The 22,794-nt window shown below is 45.1% G+C and overlaps 1 protein-coding gene and 1 long non-coding RNA gene across 2 annotated transcripts; both read right to left on the bottom strand.

Annotated features, from left to right (window-relative positions):
• Positions 1 to 12,461: 12,461 nt before the first annotated feature.
• Positions 12,462 to 13,906, bottom strand: LOC146695038 (CD209 antigen-like protein C). Its single transcript, XM_085476952.1, has 4 exons — positions 13,885 to 13,906; positions 13,632 to 13,795; positions 13,155 to 13,264; positions 12,462 to 13,080 (listed from the first exon to the last, which is right to left on the bottom strand). Exons 1-4 carry the CDS (start codon positions 13,901 to 13,903, stop codon positions 12,951 to 12,953), a joined length of 423 nt encoding a protein of 140 aa, XP_085333078.1. The 5' UTR covers positions 13,904 to 13,906; the 3' UTR covers positions 12,462 to 12,950.
• Positions 13,907 to 13,910: 4 nt separating this feature from the next.
• On the bottom strand, positions 13,911 to 16,379 carry LOC146695037 (uncharacterized). The gene is made up of 3 exons (XR_014923499.1): positions 16,329 to 16,379; positions 16,124 to 16,225; positions 13,911 to 14,385 (listed from the first exon to the last, which is right to left on the bottom strand). It is a non-coding gene; the product is annotated as an uncharacterized LOC146695037 (long non-coding RNA).
• Between the last annotated feature and the right edge of the window lie 6,415 nt (positions 16,380 to 22,794).

The following is a 22,794-nucleotide window of genomic DNA, read 5'->3' as shown; positions in this document are numbered from 1 at the left end:
TGCTGGTGTTTTTGCACTACCTAACTGTGGCTACGTTTCTCTTTGAGCGTACTATCCATGTATGGTTATAATTATGTGTTCATGTGGTTTAAAGTTGTTTGTTTATCCTTAAACTTGTTATGTAGCTTTTCTGTAGGTTTATGACTCATAAAGGATTGATTTGCGCCTTCATGTGATGATTGTTGTGATTTGACAAGATATAAAAAAAACTGAATTAAAGTGAAATTGAACTGATTCTTTTAAATGTAAGTGTAACAGGTCTCGTTGTGTATTTTAGTTCACAATATCTGATTTGTGGACAGTGTGAGTGCATGCGCACTTAAGTGACAGTATGGATGCACAATCTCATTTTGAGTTGTTTTTTTTTAATTAACAAACCTGCACAAAGTTTATTTTTTATGGGGGAAAAAAGAGCAGTAAACTTCTCTTTTCCATGGCCTCATGACGTTTTCCACTAAGGTCAATTGTATGTGAGTAGCCAAAAAGTCTCCAGTCCCCTCGACACCTCCTCACTTACCCAAACCCCAAACTGTTAACAATAAATAACTAACTAACCCTATCCGGTCTTTAAGTCTGACGTCATTTGCTGTTTCCAGGTCCAAACTCCGTTTCAGGTCCCAAAGTCAAACAAACACTGCAGCATCACTGAGAGTTAAAAACTGAATAAATTCTTTCATCTTTAATAAAATGATCAGCGTTGCTGCTTTACCAGGTGTAACAATTAAGTTTAACATCCAGACATCCATGAAAACAGGATTTAATACATTTAACAGAGTTAGAAGTTAACAGGAAGTTAGCTCGCTAGTTTCCACCTAAACATGATATAGCATGTTCTGACTGAGAGATTTCTGAAAAATTCAAATGTACAGCACTACTTTTTTCCACTCTATAAAAGTTAACATGAGGGTTCCTGATGGTTAGGGACAAATGCAATCGCATGGCAGGATGCTGTAAACTGGCCAAACTTCAGTCAGGACAGAACTGAGAACATTTCAGATGGATGGGGTGGCCTTAACTCTTGTGGCAGAGCAGGTCAGCCACTAAACAGAATGTCGGTGGTTCGATCCCAGTCTGCTCTAGTCTGCATGCCAAATATCTTTGGGCAAGATACTAACCTCATCTTGCAATGAATGTTAGCTAGAGCACTTACGAGCGATTGGGTGAATGAATTAGTTGTATAAATCGCTTTGAGTGCTCAGTCACAGTAGGAAAGCGATATATAAGAACCAGTCCATTTACCATCCATCCACAATATAAGGTTAGTCATTAATATACTGCTACATGGGCTGTGGTTACATCGTAAGGTTTTTAGGGGCTTGTTGAGATTAAATAGAACAAGATACAAAACATTAAAATATGTTAAAATCACAACAGCCCTAATCAACGCAGGAAGCACCGTTCATATGTAATCACTTAAAGATTGGATACACAAGTTCAATACTTACAGCTTCTTCCATAAAAGCCCCAAATTTATATTACTAAATGTATGCTTGTGTTGTTTTGCATATATTGTAGTTTCTGTGATACATTAATTGTTAAAATTGAACAACGACATGAAACAGCAACAATATCAGTGTGTTAACACATATTTACAGTCTGCAAGTAACTGTAAACTGATCAGAACTGCCAGGCTTTTTGCCATCTTTCATGCACCTGTCAAGTTATGTTGGGTGAATATTAACATTTCCTCATGGTGTTGTTGGTCTGTCACGGTAATAAACAATAACCGAGTGCAATTTGTGCGCTTGTTGTGTGAGACAAGAGAAATCAGACTGAATAAATCAAATTTACATTAAAGCCCGTTAACATTGTTTGGGTGGTTTCTGAGTTCATGTCCTTTTTTGTTATCATGCGGTCTCTTTGTTGGCGGCTGGAATATCACTGCCAATCACAACAATTTAAAGCCAATGAAAGGTTGTAGAAACAGAACCGGGCAGGGCTGGGCCGGGTTAAGTTCTGGAGAGGGAAGGCAACAACAGCTTGTTTTGTGTGAAATAAAATGGGATAAAAAAAGCGGAACACTGATCGAGTTAAACGGCCTGTGTTGCCGGCTAAGCCCAGGCTTTAAAGAAAACACCAGCAAATTAGCCGGAACAACACACGGCCGGTGTTTGTTGTCATTCCGGAGCCAGTTATGCCTGGCGCTGTTTCGCTGTAACCCCGCCACGGTGACACCTATCGCACCGTTAAACAAATACAGCGAGGTCCTGACCCTTCCGTGTTTGGATTCGCAGGCCGGGAGTCCAGACAGCCGCGCAGCGCGTCGACGCACGTATCAACACAGACCTCGGTGCAGGAATGCAGCTGCAGCCACGGACCCCACCGTGACCTTCTGTGTGTGTGTGTGTGTGTGTGTGTGTGTGTGTGTGTGTGTGTGTGTGTGTGTGTGTGTGTGTGTGTTTAAATGCATTTTCACATGAAGCTGTGTATCAGTCTCTAAAACACAACACACAGGTCTGACTTCCTTTAGTCCACGCTGACTAACCAGGACAGTGATGTGTTTTTCTGTGTCTTGCAGAGGTGGAAAAGCAAGTAGTAAAGACATCACCTACCTACCAGGCTTCTCATGAGCTCTGAAAGCAGCTAAAGCAGCTGCACACAAGTATACTAACTGTATAAATGTTGTATCAGTATGTTTGTGAAATGTGGAGCCTCCACTTGTTTAATCAAACCAGACATGACCGGAGCTCACAGCCCCTTTCCAACATCAAGGCTTTTCTCGCTAACATGCTCGTTGAAAAATTCATTTTTAAAAAGGCTCACAAGTTGCTTACTAGACAGACTAGTAAGTTTTTTAGTTCTACCAGTACAACAAAAAGTGGAACTTATGTTACCAAATTTCTAGCCACTCTTAACAAAGACTGAACTGGTGAATGGAACTAAAGTATGATTTCAGGGACATGGAGTAAACACTGGAGTGCTGTCATAGGACAGTTTGTTACTGAGGCAACAGCTAAGCTGGTGATAATTTAATTCAGTTTCATATATATCACCAAATCACAACAACAGTCACATGAAGTTGCTTTAAATTGTAATAAAAGTAAAATAATACACAGAAAACCTAAAAAAGCAGACGAGTCCCTGTGAGTGCATCATCAGAAGATCCCCAGCAGCTTAGGCCTGTTGCAGCGTAACTAAAGTAAGCCTGCAGTGTGAGAGCAAAGTGCTCTAATGGGGTGATATGGTACTACAAGGTCATTAAGATAAGATGGGGACTGGTTACTAATTAATAGTGTGACAATTAATGAAAATGGAATATTAGTAGCAAAACAGCTGGTTAACTGGTTTCTCATAGATGCTAATCTGGAGCCTGTACTGTTTTATCAAACCAGACATAATTCATCTACATCAAACACACGTTGGCCAATGAGAAAACCTATAATCTGTTAGTATAATAGGACATGCTGGTCTCCCATCAGTTTCCCTTTTCTGTTTATCCACACATACTCTTCATGTGTACAGGACAGCTCCTATGAAAGGCGTCATGTGAACTGCAAGGAGAGACATGCACAAAGCTGAAAACAGTCTTGAGTACCTGCATCAGCACACATGCAACTACCAGTGAACAACCCAGCCTATTTTCATCTTCCCGGTCTATAACAGTGTATTATCTCTTCCTCTGTGTGTTTACACAAACACAGTAAAGTGCAGGTTAAGAAGCAGAGCTGATTCTTTGTTTTCATTGCTGAGAACACACACATGCTTTCTCCCTATAGGAGAGTTTGAACATGTGTGCACACGGATACAGGAAATCCATTTGAGCCTTTATTCAATGATTTCCTTGATATCACCAGTGCATTAAAAAAAGGTTTCCATGGACTCTGTTGCAGCAGCAGTATCAGTAGCAACAAGCTGAGGAAACTAGTTAAAGAACTAGTTTAATAACAGTAGTTTAATAACTAGTTGCTGCAAAAGAAAGACAAGTAATGCTTCCCAGCTACCATCTGACCTATGGTAGCTAGGATAGGCTCCAACTCCAGCCCCCCCACGACTCTGATAAGGATAAGCAGAAGAAGGATGGATGGTGTGCGTTGACTTATGTGGAATAAATCCTCTTACATTCTCGGGTTTCAGCTCACAGCTTTCCACGCTTTGGTTTCTTTGACAGAAATCACACAGTGCTGGTTATCAGCAGGTGATTGCATCCTGAGCTGAGAAAACAGTATAGTGGTTAGATCATGGAAGATAGAGTTTATAATTATTTCAATTAAGAAGTATGTCGTACTATTCAGTCAGATCTCCATCATCAACTCAGCTCAAGTAAAGGAGTTCAAAGACTTGAGGTCGTTTGGGGGGATTAATGAAACGTGAGATTGAAAGACGGAATGGTTTTTAATTTCATCTTTGCATCTTTGTCTAGACTACTGCCCTTAAGACCCAGACCAGGAAAACCAGTTTAAGACAGATGTGAAAAGGACTACAGATTATAGTCCTTAAATGAAGGTGGAGTCGTTCATGAGGTCAATGGCTGAACTTTGGCTTGCTCACAGTAAGAGTAGGACAATGGAGCAGCAGACAGTAGACCACTGCAGTACATTTTTTAATATCATGCTGTGGTTTCTTTATTACATTGGAATTTTATAGACATTCAGTATATCTTGGTTTCTACTCTTTCCCCTCACATGAATATTAAAATAACATTACATTTCAATAACAAAGTCAAGAAGCATCTAACTAAGGTCCTTCTTGGCTGCCTCTGAGGTGAGACATTACAGATCTGTCAAACCCAGGAACGGATCAAGATCACGGACCACAACTGGTTTGGGAAAACACAATATTCCTTGGAAGATCTAAAGTAGGGGTCGGCAAACTTTCTGATGAGTGCCATCTAAAATTTCCTCAGAAGCCAATGTGCCATATGATTGCATTAGCAATAAATTTAATAACGCTCATTATTAGCAGTGAACAACAATGATAAGAAGAATAAACTGGGCCAATATGGCATGTTTGTTAATACAGAGACACACATGTTAATATGATCTCTGGTCTCCCACTCAGAGACACAGGTCTCCGAGTGTCCAGCATTCAGACGGCTACCTGAGGACTCATGTGAGAGAAAATATGCTCACACAGATATGTAGAGCCAAATACTGTCAATAAGGCCTCTGCAATGTTCTGAAGACAGTTAAACTTGTCAGGTAGTGATGTCCAGCAGGTGAAAATGCAGCTCCATGAACATGCTCAACTATGGATACCAGCTTCGTTCGTAGTTCTGCAAACTTTGACCCCACAGAGTCGAGGTTTTCATTTCAATCAGCTGCATTTCGATGTCCTCTGTGTCCAGCCAGTTAATGCAAGGCAAATCCAGCTGCTCATTAAAGCTTTCTGGTTTGATCAGAAAAGAAAACATTGGTCCAAACACCTGGAAGCCCCGAAAAAGCATTGTGAATGCTGTCTCGAGTCTACGGATGTGTCTGTGTATTTCCGCGGTGCTGATGCTGTGCTGAGCGGACAGCTCCTAAAGCTTTTGAAGTGTCGGAATGTGGAAATTTCAACTGCCAGCTAGCAACGTCCCTCTCACCGGTAGGCTAAGTTATTTTTAGCCAATTACAAGTTGAATCTGGTAGTTGGGGTCGTTAGCTAAGGCTACGTCCACATGTACACGGGTATTTTTGAAAACTGAGATTTTCCGTTTTTGTTTTTTTTTAAAAATCCCGTCCACACATAAACGCCAAAAACGAAGAAAAACGCTGCCAGGAACATGCCAAAACAACAGGTGGCGATATATTCTTAAAAATGTAGAAATGTTGGCCAATCAGAAGTCTGGAAGCCTGGGTGGGAAAGGGTAAACAAAGATGGCGCATAGAAGCAGAACTGGGTCCTATGTGTGGAGGACAGTAACTGTGTGTGTATATGTAAGCATTTTAAACACTGCAGAGAGTAAAATTAACAGTAACAGTATTTTGTCTAAGTCCGTCATTGTAGAAATTGATTTCAGAGAAACAATAACGTGGCGCACAGTGTGACGTCAAAAAAGGCGCACAGCTAATTTGCGATGTGCACCGCTGGCCTGGCCATTTATTTTTTAATGCCCCTTCTCAGATTAATTCACTGCGTGTCGTGCCTTCAGTTAACCCTTTGTGCCCAGGGTTACCGACCCCTGATGTAAAGGCAGTGGTTGGGGATAAATAGGTCCAGGTAGTTTTACTTAGACTGCTTACCCTGAGATTCAAACCCAGTCATGCAGTAGATGGTTTGAGTTTGCAATGGCAGGTGTGTGTAATGTTTTATTAGGCCTACCGCACTGAGTACAACCTCAGTGCTTTACGTGACCTTCATCTAAATGATCTGCCCCTTTCTCCATTAGCAATTTAAAAGTTACACTAAAACAGTGGTTCCCAAACTCTTTTTGCTAGGCCCCCCTTTCTTTTATAAGAAAAATGTTCCCGCCCCGGAAAATTAAGCAAATACAATTAACCTGCAATAAGTTACAGGTAGTAATAAAATACACTACTAACTCTTTTATGCTACGTCCATACCTAGACGGGTATTTTTGAACACGCAGCTGTTTCTATGCATTTGGGCCTTTCGTCCACACGTAAACGGTGTTTCGAATCACCAAAAACTGAGATTTTTTAAAACTCCTTTTTTGCGTTTACGTGTGGACGAGGAATACAGAGTTCGTCACGCAACGTCAAAGGTATGTGCCTTTTTTCACGTCACGCTGTGCGCCACGTTATTGTTTACAGGAGATGAATTGCAGAATGGCAGATAGAGACAAAATACTGTTTTGTCGGATGTAGGATACTGTTTGTCTGTGATTTGGAGAGCCCAGCGCTGCTCCCGACACAGGGAAAACCAATTTGCTGAGGAGACTTACCTCGGCACTTGTGCAGGTGAAGCCAAAGGAAGATTTGCGTCACCATATTTTCTAGTCTTTGGCTTGGAAGGAAGTTGGTTTGGAAACATATTTGGCGATGCTTCATCTCCTGCTTTGCGTTTGTGTGGACGCCCCGTCAAAAACCTGTCAATTATGCTAGCAGTGTCCGAACTTTTTTTTTTCCCCTCTTTCTTTTCATACCGCGCCCCCCTTGCAATGGCTCTGTGCCTCCCCCTAAGGGGCGGGCCCCACACTTTGGGAACCTCTGCCCATAAACATATATGGGACATATTTCCACAGAGATGTGAATGTTTCCTCTATTATGATCAGACTGATTTGCTTTACCTAGCCTGTATCTGTTTAGGATTACATTAACATTGTGATTGGATACTTGTGAACCAAGTTCCAGGTCTTACCTGTTCCTCTGGACTTTCTATAACAGCCAATTCTGAATTCCTACCTCTGCAGTCATCTCGAGCTCCTTCCCAGGTCTTCTAAACCAGAGAGTCGCGGTCTTTTATGGTGTTTGTGGCCCTGTTATGATCCACGATGCATGCATCATCAGTCTCTACTCTATTTCAAAGGTTCCTAATTATGCTTTGAGATGCTACCTAATTTTGGCCTTTTCTTCAAATGCCTTGGTTTTTTAATAGCAGAGTGACAGGAAGTCTAAAAATCAAGATATATTGTGTGTCTGTGGTGTTACACAATCAAAAAGACAAAACCAAGACAAAGAAGAGGAACAAAATATGAGAATGTGGCGGAGGCGTGGCCCCGGGCGCAGCTGCAGGGGAGGAGTGGAGCGGAAGGCTCAACGGGGCGGCGCCGCGAGGCTGGTAAGAACAGCTGATATTGTTTATGGACTAATGATGGTCTCCTCCGCTGTGTTTATAGTGAGACGAGGAGGAGCGGCCAAGGGAGATCAGCTGGGCTCGAGCTGTCAGACGGTGCGACTGAGTCAGCTGTCAAACTACAAATATATCAATAAACGTGGAAGTTGGCTATACCTGCCTGTGTGTGCGTGCGTCTGTGCTGGGTGTACTCTACAAGTGGTGCCGAAACCCAGGAGTGGGGTGGGGGAATGTCCGACCCACAGGCCACGCCACCCGCCCAGCCTCTGCAATTCTTGGCGCAGATGCTGGCGGAGATGGCGACGATGAGCCGGGATCAGGCGGCCGACCAGCGTGCCCACCTGGCCGCGCTGCGGGAGCAGACGGACCGACAGACGCAAGTTCTGGAACGGCTGGTCGGGGCCGCTGCCACGCCAAAGCCCTCGCCGCTGTCGGTGTCGGTGCCCCGGATGGGGGACGGGGACGACCCACAAGTTTTTTTGGAGACCTTCCGTGCTACGGCGGAGGCTTGCCAATGGCCGCGGGAGGAGTGGGCTCCGCGGCTGCTCCCCCTGCTGTCTGGGGAGGCACAAACAGCGGCCCTGAGTCTGCCTCCGGCGTCGAGGAGCAGCTTCCCGGACGTGAGCCGGGCGGTGGTGGACAGGCTGGGGCTCACCGCCGAAGACCATCGCCGGCGGTTCCGGGCCAGTCGGCTGGCTCCAACGGACCGACCATTCGCCTGGGCCCGGCAGCTGCGCGACGCGGCGGTTCGCTGGCTGCAACCGGGACCGTCGGAGGGCGAGACGAAGCTGGTGGACAAGGTGGTGCTGGAACAGTTCACGGAGGGATTGCCAGCGGAGACGGCGAGGTGGGTCCGGTGCCACCGGCCCGCAAGCCTGGAGGTAGCGGTGACGCTAGCGGAAGACCACCTTGCCGCTGGAGCCGGGGAACCCGGGGACGCCGGACGGAGGCCGAACAAACAGGCCCCAGTGCCGGCCCCGAGACGCCGTGTGCCGGCACCAGGGCAGGCAGAGCGGCTGCCGGCGCTGAGCCCCACTAACCCTTTCGCGGCGTTGGTGCCGTCCAGGGCAGCCGAGCCGAGTGGAGCCGCCCCCGAGCCACGGAGAGCAGCACAGACGCCGGGGCCGGAGTGTTGGAAGTGCGGGCAGCCGGGGCACCTGAGGAGGGATTGTCCGCTTATGGAAGTGGGGCAGGTGTTTCGTGTTGCTGGCGCCCCAGCACCCTCCCCCGGTCCAGGAGGGACATACCGTATTCCGGTAAGGACTCGAGGGGGTATACGCCAGGCGTTGGTGGACACGGGCTGCACGCAGACCCTCGTACACCAAAGCTTGGTTCGCCCCGGGGCATTGCTGGAGGCAGAATGGGTGGAGGTGAGGTGTGTGCATGGTGACGTTCACAGGTATCCCATTGTGCCGCTGTTATTAAAGTATAAGGGCAAAACGCATAGAGTAACGGCGGCGGTTAGCCCGCGCCTGTCGCACCCCCTGATTCTGGGTACCAATTGGCCGGGGTTTCATCAGCTACTGGGGCAGTACGCGGGGGTGCGATCACGACCGGAAGCGGGGTGTAGCGTGTGCGCGGCATTCAGCGGTGACGCGGGGTCGTCCGACACCGACTCCGGGGGGGAGGAGCCGGCGGGTCCCTCACGGGACGTCCCGCCGGCCCCGGAAGTGTCCCCCATGGGTGATTTCCCACTGGAGCAGTCTCGTGACGGCACCCTACGCTCAGCCTTTGACCAAGTGATGGCTATTGATGGTCACGTGGTGCGCCCTGAGGCCGCGCAGACCTACCCGCGTTTCGTCTTATTAAACGACCGGTTATATCGAGTGAGTCGTGACACTCAGACCGAGGAAACACACACCCAGTTGTTGGTGCCGCAGGGCCGCCGGGAAACGCTTTTCCAGGCGGCCCACTATAACCCCATGGCAGGGCATATGGGCTACGAGAAAACTCTGGAGCGAATAACGGCCCGATTTTATTGGCCGGGCATCCGAGCGGATGTGCGCCGCTGGTGCGCGTCCTGCCCGGACTGCCAACTTGTTAACCAGCCGGCCATACCGAAGGCGCCGCTGCGCCCTCTCCCCCTCATTGAGGTCCCGTTTGAGCGCATCGGCATGGACCTCATCGGGCCGTTTCACCGGAGTGCACGCGGCTACCGCTTTGTGTTAGTCCTGGTGGATTACGCAACGCGGTACCCGGAAGCAGTTCCGCTGCGCACCATCTCTGCAAAGAGTGTGGCGCAGGCACTGTTTCAGGTCATCTCCCGAGTCGGAATCCCGAAAGAGATACTGACTGACCAGGGCACGTCGTTTATGTCTCGTACACTGCGGGAACTGTACGAATTACTGGGCATTAAATCTATTCGGACCAGCGTCTACCACCCTCAGACTGACGGGCTGGTGGAGCGGCTGAATAAGACCTTAAAGTCCATGATTCGGAAGTTCATTAACGAGGATGAACGCAATTGGGATCACTGGCTAGACCCTCTGTTATTCGCAGTGCGGGAGGTGCCCCAGGCCTCCACGGGATTTTCTCCCTTTGAACTGCTGTTCGGCAGGAGGCCACGTGGGGTGCTCGACCTGATTAAAGAAAGCTGGGAGGACGGTCCGAGCCCCGCCAAAAATGAGATTCAGTACGTGTTGGACCTGAGAGCAAAACTCCACACTTTGGGGAGGTTGTCACGGGAGAATTTGCTCCAGGCTCAGCAGCGTCAGCAACGCCTGTATGACAGAGGGGCTAGGCTCAGGCAATTCTCACCGGGAGATAAAGTGCTTGTGTTACTCCCTACTTCCAGCTCGAAGTTGCTCGCCAAGTGGCAAGGACCCTTTGTGGTCACACGGCGAGTCGGGGACGTGGACTATGAGGTCGCTCGGTCGGACAGGGGAGGAGCCACGCAGATTTATCACCTCAATCTCCTCAAACTGTGGCGTGAGGTTGAAACCGCTTCTCTGGTGAGCTTGGTGAAGGAGAGAGATGAGTTGGGGCCGGAGGTGCCAAATTCTATCATTCCCGCCTCCCTCCCTTGTGATGACCATCTCACACAGGCCCAGAGAGCGGATGTTGTCGCGTTGCAACAGCGTTTTGCGGACGTGTTCTCCCCCCTGCCCGGCCGGACGTCCCTCATCGAGCACCATTTCGTGACGCAGCCTGGCGTGACGGTGCGTTCACGGCCTTACAGGCTCCCGGAGCACAAGCGAAAAATCGTGCAGAGGGAATTGGCGGAAATGCTGAGGATGGGAGTAATAGAAGAGTCGCACAGCGCCTGGTGTAGCCCCATCGTTCTGGTGGCGAAGAAGGATGGGTCTATACGGTTCTGTGTCGACTATCGCAGGGTGAACGACGTGTCACGCTTTGATGCCTACCCCATGCCTCGGGTCGACGAGCTCCTGGACCGGTTAGGCACGGCCCGCTTTTTCACGACACTGGACTTAACCAAGGGCTATTGGCAGATTCCCTTGTCTGCCGAGGCCAGGGAGAAAACGGCCTTCTCCACTCCGTACGGTTTGTACCAGTTCGTGACACTTCCGTTCGGCCTGTTCGGGGCCCCGGCCACTTTCCAGCGTCTCATGGACCGGGTACTGCGTCCGCACGCAGCGTATGCTGCCGCCTACCTGGATGACGTGATCATCCACAGCGACACCTGGGCGGAGCATGTGCTGCGGGTGGCCGCGGTCCTGGAGTCCCTGAGGGGGGCGGGGCTCACGGCCAATCCGAAGAAGTGCGCGGTTGGACGGAGGGAGGTGCAGTATCTGGGGTACCACCTGGGGGGCGGGCAGGTGCGTCCACAGGTGGAGAAGACGGCGGCTATCGCATCCTGCCCGCGCCCCAGGACGAAAAAGGAGGTGAGACGGTTCTTGGGGTTGGCGGGTTACTATCGTCGCTTTGTGCCGGGGTTTGCGCAGCTAACCAGCCCCCTGACCGATCTCACTCGAAAGGGTGCCCCGGATCTGGTCCAGTGGACGGGGCCGTGCCAGGCGGCGTTTGTGCAGGTGAAAAAGGCTCTCTGTGGGGAGCCGCTGCTTCACACTCCTAACTTTTCCCTCCCTTTTGTTCTGCAGACTGACGCCTCGGACAGAGGGCTGGGAGCCGTTTTGTCCCAGCAGGTAAGGGGGGCCGACCGCCCTGTCCTATACATCAGCCGGAAGCTGGCGGAGCGCGAGCGCCGGTACAGCACCGTGGAGAAGGAGTGCCTGGCCATCCGGTGGGCGGTCGGCTCCCTGCGCTATTACCTCCTGGGACGCTCATTCACCCTCTGTTCGGACCACGCCCCGCTGCAGTGGCTCCACCGCATGAAGGATGCCAACGCCCGGATCACCCGGTGGTATCTGGCGTTGCAGCCCTTTAAGTTCAAGGTGATCCATAGGCCGGGGGCGCAGATGGCAGTGGCCGATTTCCTCTCTCGCTCGCGGGGGGGGGAGTTGGCTCGGCCGGACGGCTCCCCGGCCTCGAACGGGCGGTGGGGGTGTGTGGCGGAGGCGTGGCCCCGGGCGCAGCTGCAGGGGAGGAGTGGAGCGGAAGGCTCAACGGGGCGGCGCCGCGAGGCTGGTAAGAACAGCTGATATTGTTTATGGACTAATGATGGTCTCCTCCGCTGTGTTTATAGTGAGACGAGGAGGAGCGGCCAAGGGAGATCAGCTGGGCTCGAGCTGTCAGACGGTGCGACTGAGTCAGCTGTCAAACTACAAATATATCAATAAACGTGGAAGTTGGCTATACCTGCCTGTGTGTGCGTGCGTCTGTGCTGGGTGTACTCTACAGAGAATTATTTATTTTAAGAAACAGATTAATCTGCCAACTTAAAATGCCTCAAAATTCCAAAAACGAAAAAAAAAAGTGTCTCTTGCAAAACTCTCTCTCCCATTGTATTATGACCTTGCAGATCTAGCCTTATTCACAGGTAAACGGGATTAAACTGGTATTCCTCACAGATTGTTCAGTGTCTCTGCCTGAGAAATCTTCAAGGAATAACGAATATAGGCTGAAAGCACAAACGCAAGTCATCAGGCATTATCCTCCAAGTGCCATTAAATGGCAATCAGGAAAAAATACAGTTACATGTATATAATTCAAACAATATATTAGCATATACTTATGAAATAAAAATCATGTTTTATTAATAGACAGAGTACAGTTTCTATAAAGGATTCAAATCATCTTTCATATATTAAGATTAAATATCAAAGCATATATCTTCATATTTCTGTGCAGTATGTTTGAGTCAATCAGTATTGCCTTATATAGAATAAATACCCTTATATGCTCTGGTTTAGGAGAAATATTTAACCAGACAGAGCGCCCTGTTCACATATCCAAGAATTTTTGATGTCACAGCTCACAGCTTTCCACCCACTGGTCCCTCTGACAGAAATCACACAGCCCTCGTTGTCAGCTGGTGGTTGTATCCAGTAGCTGGAAAAACAATACGCTGGTTAGATCATGACGGATATATCTCATAATTCTTTGGATTAAGAAATATGTCTTACTGGTCAGTCAGATTACGTCCATCAACCCAGTTCCAGCTGCCACTTTTGACCCTCAAGCCAGTCCAGTAGTCACTGGCTCCCAACCGAATTAAGCTGCTATAGACGAAGTCCTGAGTATCACAGAAAGAGATCAGATATGTTTATGACTGACAGCCTTTAATCTATAATACACCCAACTTAAGATTTCACTCTTGTTCAATTTTGGGATGAACTGCTGTCTCAAGTTCAAGTATCTTGTGGTATTATTAGGAATTTTGGTAAGCTCCTCATTGTGGGAGAAAATGTTGATTTATTGATCAGTCCTACACAGATTTATGACATTATTAAGTGATTATTGACCAAAACAATATCACAAATACAAGAGGCAGAAAAAAGCTTATTAGGACCAAGCATTTGAGGTCTGCATTCATTCAAGCCAGTTAAAGTGGTTCATTTAACCAGTATGCATGTTGGAGGTCTCAAAGTTCCAGGTCTTACCTGTTCCTCTGGACTTTCTATAACCACCAATTCTGAATTCCTTCCTCTGCAGTCATCTCGAGCTCCTTCCCAGGTCTTCTGATCCAGAGAGTCATGGTTACTGGTCACGTAGCAGCTGGACTTGAATTGGAGCCATCCTCTCTGACAAGGCTCAAGCTGCCTCCCTGAAACAAGAGACCAGCTATCATACCGCATTAATGTATTATGATAGAATTAGCCATATTTGCAGGAGAAGTAGGAAAGGTTGTCATACTTCGGCGATAGTGGGACATCCACATCCATGAAATAGAACTGTTATGAACAGTTATATCACTCGTTGTGTTCCACATTGTCACCGTTGGGATTGCAGTAGTGTATTCATATGTTTTGTTCAGTCGCTGCTTCTCTGCTTTCAGCCGCTGAACTTCTTCACTTATGGACTGCTTCTCTGCTTTCAGTCGCTGAACTTCTTCACTCATGGACTGCTTCTCTGCTTTCAGTCGCTGAACTTCTTCACTCATGGACTGCTTCTCTGCTTTCAGCCGCTGAACTTCTTCACTTATGGACTGCTTCTCTGCGCTTAGCTTCTGAATTTTTCTCTTCAGTTGATCGTTTTCATCTTTCAGGTTTCTGAAGTTGTCCCCCAACGAAGATTGAGCTTCTCTCATGTTGTATATCTGGACATTCAGATCATCCCGGTCCTGCTTCCAGTGTTCATTGAGACTGATTACTTCCTGGAGGTTGTGATTCAGTTTGGCAGAAATGACAGAGGTAACTAGAATGTAAAAAGAAGTAAAGTGTTTGCCTATCATAATGAAATATACTGTACATACAATAAGAACTATAGCTTAAAGACTACTTTTGTAGTGCATTACTAAGAAAGTTCTGTCGCAGTGCCAACACATAGACACAGACAACCATTCGCACTCACACGCACCCAAATTCACTCTTATGGGGAATTTAGAGTTTCCAATTAACCATCCCCACTAATTGCATTTCTTTGGACTGTGGGAGGAAGCCAGAGTATTTTAGTAGTAAAATGTAATCACTCACATCCTTTTCACTGTTCAGCTTATATATGTCTATGTTGTTTAAATAATCATAGGTAATATCCTAACTCTAATCCTACACTAACTCTATATTATGGAAAAAGGTAAGAGTGAATTTATACACATACAAACATAATGTTCCCTGTAATCAGTCTATGTCTTAGTGTGCTTCTCAATTTTCCTATTTTATTTTGAAAATCCCTAGTCCTGCGTTCAGCGTGGTTAGTTTTTCTTCCTCCAGTTCTCGTTGTGTCTGATTAGCTCCAGCTGTGTTTCCCATCCCCCCGTTATCCTCTGTGTAAGTCCTGTCGTGTCGTCCACATTAGCTGTGTGTTCTCATGTGTTCCGTTTTCTCTCGTTTATGCCAAGTCACGAGTTCCTTGTTTGGAAGAGTTTTAGTTTCTAGTTTATCTTTTGCTTGTTTCTTTTAGTGTTTCTTTGTATTCATTTTTAGTTGATCACCACAGCTAATAAAGCTACCTCTAAGGTTATTTCTCCCACCTCTCCTTCCTGTGTTTGGGTGAAACTCTTGCCCACCACAGCCCTCTATGACAGTCGGCACTTAAGATCCCAAAGTGTGCCAAGACAATATCCCCCACACATCACCCCACCAGCAGAGCAGAACTGTTAATATGACGCAGGATGAATCTCTGCTTTCATGTTGCCAAACTCAGACAGTATCATCTGAATGTCTTCTATCTGCTTCAAGGTTCAACATGTTACATGTTCAGTGATGCTCTTATGCATAGCAGCTGAAATGAATTTCACCAGAACATGTCTTTTTAATTGTGAGTGTGTGTGCATGTCTGTCTGTGATGGCGCACTACACACACAGCTCATCACTTCTTTGTGAAATTGTGAAGGTTTTGCTTTCAAATTCAGTTTAATGTGTGCTGCTATATTTAGCTGAGGCTGCTGAACACAATTATAGATGCCAGTTAATATAATTTTAGTGCATATGAGCTTAAAAGTTGACCTGTGAATTTCTGTATGGAATTACAAATTAACGAAATCCGAGATCCTGAATTTATTTGCATCTTTTATTGTTTAATTTTATTTACTTGTTTTTCAGTGCAGACACCAAATTTCTCTGAGCCGCACTGTTTTCTGTCATGTCATTTCACATCTGACACACACACACGGGTTACACATACCGTGGTTGTGACAAGTGGTTATTTGTGTTACAGTTAACTTCCTGTCAGCTTGAAGCATTCACATCTGATGTCTGACCTCAGCAAGGCGTTTTCATCCAAAGAACTGAAGCTCACTGGATATTTGATCTTTCTCAGCTTACACTGTGTAAACTGTAGAGAGTCTGTGGGCACGTGTAATTGCCTGAATGCACTGAGCTGATCAAATATTTCTATTAACAAGCAGTTGAACCGGTGTGCCTAATAAACTGACGACGTACGTGTACATTTTCTAATCCTTTGCTTATACATCACTGAGCTGAGTTATACTCACAGTGGATACGAAGGAACAAGATTATTAAAAGTATCACCCAACACACCGCCAACGGTAAAAAAGGTCGAACATCGTCGGGAATGATGAAGGGACGCTTCTTATCTGACAGAAAAATAAGAAACACCATTCATATTCATATTACTTATAAGTACTTTAGTAATGTTTAGACTTTATGAACACACTGCATGTATTAGTCACAATCTACCTGACGTGGGCTTGTGTTTCTCCACAGTGGGAACTGCAGAGTTAACATAAACATCCTCTTGATCAACTTCATCTGAAACAGCAAAGATTAAATTCAAAAGAATGAAATTAAACTTCATATTAAATTATGTCAGAGTGTAAAAACTGTAACAACTCTTTGCATCTGCTAGCTTGTCCCTGTGTGATGTCCCAAACACGGTTCCTCTGCTTAATGAGGAAAAAGTCATCAAATATATTTCCCAGAAACATATTTACAGAGAAAGAATTTTTTATTTGTTTCCTTTAGAATCCAGAACTGGCAATCACCATGCTATAAACCCATTACATGTTCTGTTATGTGCAGACACATCATTGAATTACAGGGTTTTAGCTTTGACTCCTGTACAATACTTAATAACATGAGTTTAATTTTTCTATAACCTTCAGTTAGATGGAAAAACATCTTACCTGCAGATGCATAAACATTAGCATTATAGGTAACAGTCATTGCTTTGGATTCCATCTTCTTCTTGCTTAGAGTCTCAAATGAACTGTAACTTACATTATTCAGATGGTGTTAGGTTATGTTCAACTTCTGCTTTTGTAGGTTTTAATTTCACACCTCAGTTTAGGTGCTGCTGCTAAAGCTGTTTATTACATTAGTTATGTGTCAACTGTTCCTCCAAAAGACGGAAGGATCTCAGTGTATCCTCCTGTTGCTGCACCATGCGGACCAATGATGCACTGTCATTGCTGTATTTCAGTGAGTTTCTGGTTCAGTTTTGAGTTGGTAACAAATCTCCTGTAACCCCTTTTAAAGTTAAAATAGTTATAATAATCATGTAAGAATAAGACTGAAAAAACCCAATTCACCACAATAGCACCGAATGTAACCAGTACTATTAGGATTATATATAACTTCATTATCACAGGATGTATCATAGTTTCAGTGAATTGCAGTGGTTTAATGAGCAGAAACAAGAGTCTGCCTCGTGTGGACGTTAAAGGAACTACTGTAAATCATTTCTAATACACTAAAATAGACGCCATGGTCACCATCCTGGAGGGAGGGGCTGAGCACAGAGCACATCCAATAAACAGCCACGCCCTCTCCACATACGTCTGAGTTCATTTAAGTAATTAAATCGAGACAGGAGTCTAAGCTGGAATGAGTGGATTGTGATTGGTAGTTTCAAAACTATAAATTTCAAAGGAGCTGTCTGTTAGTTTACTGTTTCAGAGGTAATGTGTCATTAGTCATTAGACAGAGGACAGAGAATCAGGCCTTTGGTCTGGAAATGGCTGAAGAGACTTGTTTCCTTTTAAAGTACAGAATATTAACACTTCTGTTAAACCGCTTCCTCTGTAAAAGTCACTTCTTTGACGCCTCCTTCCTCACTAACTCCACTTCCTGTTTCTTGGTTACCCTGTGACTTATTACTAAGGCTGATGTATTTGCACATTTGAAGTTATAACATGATTTGCTGAAAATCTGTTAATCATAGTTCGAAGTGTGATTTTTGAAAAGCAGCCAGCTCCCGCTCTGCATCCGAGCTGTGCGTGACACAGCTGCTGGTACAAAGACTCCCAAAGGTTTTATTCATTTGAAAGGTGCAACACAATTAACCAAAGAGTCACTTAACTGTCAGTCACGGCCTGCCCACGCCCACATAGAGGTCTAATCAAGCAGAATAAGTGAAAACACCTGTGTGCACAGACCATGTGAGCGCTTTAACGCGGGTTCATGTGCAGACAAACTTCCAAACATACTGTAGAATCACAAATGCATGAGGACACAACAGCACAAACACGTACAGGAGGCTTTCATGTGCCGCTGCTGGGTGTGGTACCCTGACAGAGTTCATGAATTAACTGAACTCTTGAACTGTGCTGTGGTATGTAGCAGACAAGCAGTCGGTTAAACGGCAGGAAAATTCCCCCATAAAAGGCACATTTCCAGTAGTATGTAGTGTTGTTCTGGAGCTTTCTTCCTATGATATACACTACTGTGATCAGATCTCCAGCCACACGTCTTTTCTTTTTCCAAGAAGACTGGAAATAGGTGCAGCAGTTTGTTGACACATGTGCAAACATACATGGAAATAAGGCAAAAAACGGAGGTGGTAAAAGTCTGACAAGCTTGAAAACCCAAAACCATGACATAGCCCCTACCGTGCTTTATACATGGCTTCAGACGCTTACTGCTGGGCCTCTCTCCTGACCGCTTCCCCACATACTGACAAAGATTAGAAATTAAGTGGAAAAGCAATGTCCAAAGAAGAACTCTAAAGCAGCGTTCCCCAACCTTTTTTGTGTCACGGACCGGTTTATGTCCGACAATATTTTCACGGACCGGCCTTTAAGGTGTCGCGAATAAATACAACAAAATGAAACCAGTACTGGTACCAAAAAAAGAAGATTTATTCATAACACACAGGAAAAGACCCAGGGAAACCAAGTTATTGATAAAAATGATTTAAAAAATAATGATAAAAACCCTGAAAACCATAAATTTCACACCCGAGCCTCAACTCTGGCGGCCCGGTACCAGACAACTCACAGACCGGTCTGTGAGTCGTCTGGTACAATGCTGTAAAATTTTAAAAAGCTCATCATTTATGTTTATGCAGCTTCTCGGATCAGCTTCTGACTCTAATAGGCTCCCATTCAGCTCCCGTATATCGTCCACTCACAATGAACCCTGCTATCGTCATTAGTTACATTTTTCCTTCATAAACGTTGGCACTCAGAACTTCCTGCTTCATCCAGGAGCTTGTATACACTGGTCATATACAAACTGAGCTGTGACACCTGAAGCCGACATGTTTGAAATGCATTCTTTCTTATGGCCAGCAGGGGGCGCCTGTAAAAAGCAACCTATGTATTGGAAAATCGACCTGATAAGTATATGGTCTCAAACATTACTTCTTGTGAGTCAGCGCATGGCGATCACTGGATAGATTATTGTCCCATTTAGCATCAAGAAGACATTATAAAGCGATACGCTTTCACTCAGGGATCTTGTTTCACAATCTCGAAGTGCTTGTGAGATATTCTATCATCTCTTGTGTGTCGTAAAATATCTCCTTGTAAGTTTTTGTGATATCACAGCATTACAAAATACTTTACTGTGTCCACCATTCTCATTTCACACAAACCATCGCCGGTGGAGAATTTCTGACAGCAGCTGAATGCAACAACCATAATCAGCTGGTCTGTCCACACATGGACGCTTGTTTTGATTCATCTACGCTCTGAATGGCTGTATTACGTGTGCATAATCAAGGTAATACCATAAATCCTTATCCGTCTATTCAATATCAAAAACTGCACTTCCTCTAACGTCCAGCGGAGGTTCTGTCATTGAGTCACCCCGTGCTCGAATGTCATCTTTACAGCAGATGAGATTATCCTACAGATAATTTCCTTCATCGTCAAACCTGTTAAAACCTGTTACTTACCTGTTTTAATTGTATTAAGGCTGAAAGTTTGCATTGTTCAAGAAGTCTGAGCTCCAGTTTTGCTGAATCAGATTTGAGCGTTTTAGTTGGATGTTACTGAACACTAATTGTCAGTGTCTGTGATGCACCTGCACCAACCTAACATTATCTGATAACTTGGTGCTCCACCCTCTCATCCTCTAAGCTCTCTTGTTCCAAAATCCTAATGTAATAGAGACCAAAATGCTAGGTTTGAAAATGCATGCGTTTAAAACCACAGTGGGGCTATGTCAGTCTCTTTATGCAGTCTGTTTTTTCTTAGCTGATGGAATTATTTTTCCTCTGTTTAGCTTCATTCTTATGAGTCCAGTCTACATGAACATTAGTCTTCTGAGACCTGAAGGAGTCTTTATAATAACTAACTAATCTAAGGCCATATTCATTCAGCTAGTGACCAATAAGAAAATGGAACATGTTGTAAAACACATTTTGTTGCCAAACTCTTAAAATATTGTTGACCCTGAGATTAGAACCAGTGTGAGCTGAAAACATGGGACCAAAAATGTGCGTATCTCACCGATTTAGAGCCTTTATTGTGAAACTAGCAGTTCATCTATGATAAATTCTGCTGTGATGCTGGGTTGTTGCAAAGAAAAAAAGAATATGATGGTTAGTGTGTGTGTGTGTGTGCTGTGTTTCTCTGGATTCCTTAGACATTTTTAAATAGCTAAAGAAAAACCCACAAAGATTTGGAAATGAACATCGCTGGTATGTTGCTCCATATCATCAATCTCTCAGACAACATGTAAATCTGTCAGTTGGTTTACCGCCTGTTTTTACTTCAGTACAGTCCCTTCTCTTCCCCTCCTCCTTTACCTCTTTCCATCTTTCATCAGTTTGCGCTTTCTTTCTTTTTCCCATTTGTTCCTTTCTTCTTGTCTGCCCTCCTCCTCCCTATTCTCACTTGTTTTATGACCCCTTAAGGGCAACACACCTGCTGCATCGTGCAATGTTGCATGACTTCTGCTGCTTTCAGAAGTCTTCGATTTGATAAAAATCATCGTTTTTGCTCATTGGCGTGTTGATGCATCAACCACCAGAGCAAAAAAGATGCAGTTCCTCTGGTTTCCACTAGAGGCATTCCCCATAGACTCCCATGTTAAAATATCCAGCTTTAGGGAGAAATAAACATTTTTACAGCCTAATACTAAAATATTTTGGGCCTTTATGGATAGCTTCCATAAAGATCCTTGTCTTTAAAACTCTTTGATTGATGTGTTTTTTTTGTTAATGATGTGTTTGGGATTTTAAAGCTAAAGTTAGCGATGTTTCCACTCTGAATAACTGAAGTGGACCTTTGATCCACATTAGTCGAGGCGTTTTGCAGCATTTTTCTGGGACAGAGTCTCACCTGCTTGACTTTAACAAACACAGAATGAAGCAAATTCTTTACTGAAGTGTATTTTTGAGCTTGCACAGACCCGGCGTATTTGCATTACTCAGCACAAACTTAGCTACATGCTCGGTGTGAACACGTCACGAGCACATCGCCCTCCCACCTAAATATGGTTAAAAAAAAGGTTCAAAATGCAGTCATCACAGCCATCTTTTATATTTTATGCACTCTGTTTTCCTCCCCTTACCTCCAACCAGGGGGGAGATTTTCCTTGTCACCAAGTGCCTGCTCATAGGGGGCTGTAATATTGTAGGGTCTTTACCTTACAATACAAAAGCACCTTGAGGTGACTGTGATTTGGTGCTATATAAATAAAACTGGACTGAATTCAGACTTATGTGACCACATAATTTCCTCAGGGGCTAATAAACTGAATTAAATGATGCAATACTTTACAAAGTTCCAAAATATAAGAAAATATCTGAATCCTGCTGGTGTTTGTCCTTTAGGTCACAGTATGCTTCAACAGAATGATGCACTTGTGACAATCGACTCACTTTATTGCAGGAAAATGACATTTGAGGCAACTGTATGTCAAGTTGATGATACAGATCGAGCTGAAGGAAAGGAAGTTTCCTTTTGCTAGTGCACCAGGTCAGAGGTCACGGTCAGCCTGAGGGGAGTCGGTCTCGGTCAAAGACACTGCAGTGGGGCAGAGGGGAGTTTGAACTTGTGACCCTGTGAGTGTGAAGGCTTCGACTGAACGCAAGCTTCTCGGTGCCTCCGAACAACGCTGAGCTCTGCAGGCGCTTTTTCAGCTCGTCCTCCTCGAGGCTGACGGCTGGAATGCTGACATAACAGATGTTGTCTGACACAGCCAATAATTATCTCCTGTATGTCCATACCCGCTCTTCCTCCTCCTCCTTCATATCCTCCACAGACTGGTTAGCTGTCTGCATTTCCTCCAGCTGCTCTGCCTGCAAAGATTCACCTTAAGTCTCAACTTCTAACCTTTAAGAGCTATCCACACAGCATTGCTTCCTCCAAAATACCACATTTTCCTCACTTCTTTCGCCTTAAGGTCAGCTCAGCTGCACAAAAATGGGACAAGAGGACGTTAAAATATATTAAAAATACTTTCAAAACATAGTTTCTCCACGAATGGTGGCAGAAAAAAAAAAGATAATCTAAGAACAGTTTTTCGGGAGTTGATTTCTTCCGCAGATTCAGTTTTGGTGAGTTTGAAATGCAGCTAAATAGTTTTTTGGCCGAGCTTAACTTTGAGGGAATGCAGAACCACAGAGTCAAAAATAGAGAAAGTTAGCTCAAATTAGCTGCGTTGCAACATCCAATCATTTTCAACGCTGCCACGCCAGACTATTAACTGCCCTACAGAAGACATGCAGCACAGACTGTGGTATGTCTTGAGACAGGAAACTGAAGCACAAGTCTGCACCTTGCACGAACTTGTTAACCTGCTGAGTAGATCAGGTTTGCTGTGTCACTTTAACCTTTTTTCCACTTTACTGTTTTTATTATCTTCCCTCACAAGATTGAGAATAAATATCCTGCTAGATATAACGAGGGCATACCATTATAATGATGTTAGTTTGTTTTTAAAAAAGCTAATTTAAGCACTTTATCGCTCAGTT

This window comes from Copadichromis virginalis, linkage group LG13, assembly GCF_057382275.1.
Source record: "Copadichromis virginalis isolate Kocher_CV1m ecotype Utaka linkage group LG13, C_Virginalis_male_GT1.1, whole genome shotgun sequence".
NCBI classification, from domain to species: domain Eukaryota; kingdom Metazoa; phylum Chordata; class Actinopteri; order Cichliformes; family Cichlidae; genus Copadichromis; species Copadichromis virginalis.
This window is presented reverse-complemented; position numbering and strand designations above follow the sequence as displayed.

Coding starts and splice junctions, on each gene's coding strand:
- LOC146695038 (XM_085476952.1), bottom strand. Junction 13,265..13,631: donor TAGAAAGTCCAGAGGAACAG/GTAAGACCTGGA, acceptor TGTGATACTCAG/GACTTCGTCTATAGCAGCTT. Junction 13,081..13,154: donor GGACGTAATCTGACTGACCA/GTAAGACATATT, acceptor TTGTTTTTCCAG/CTACTGGATACAACCACCAG.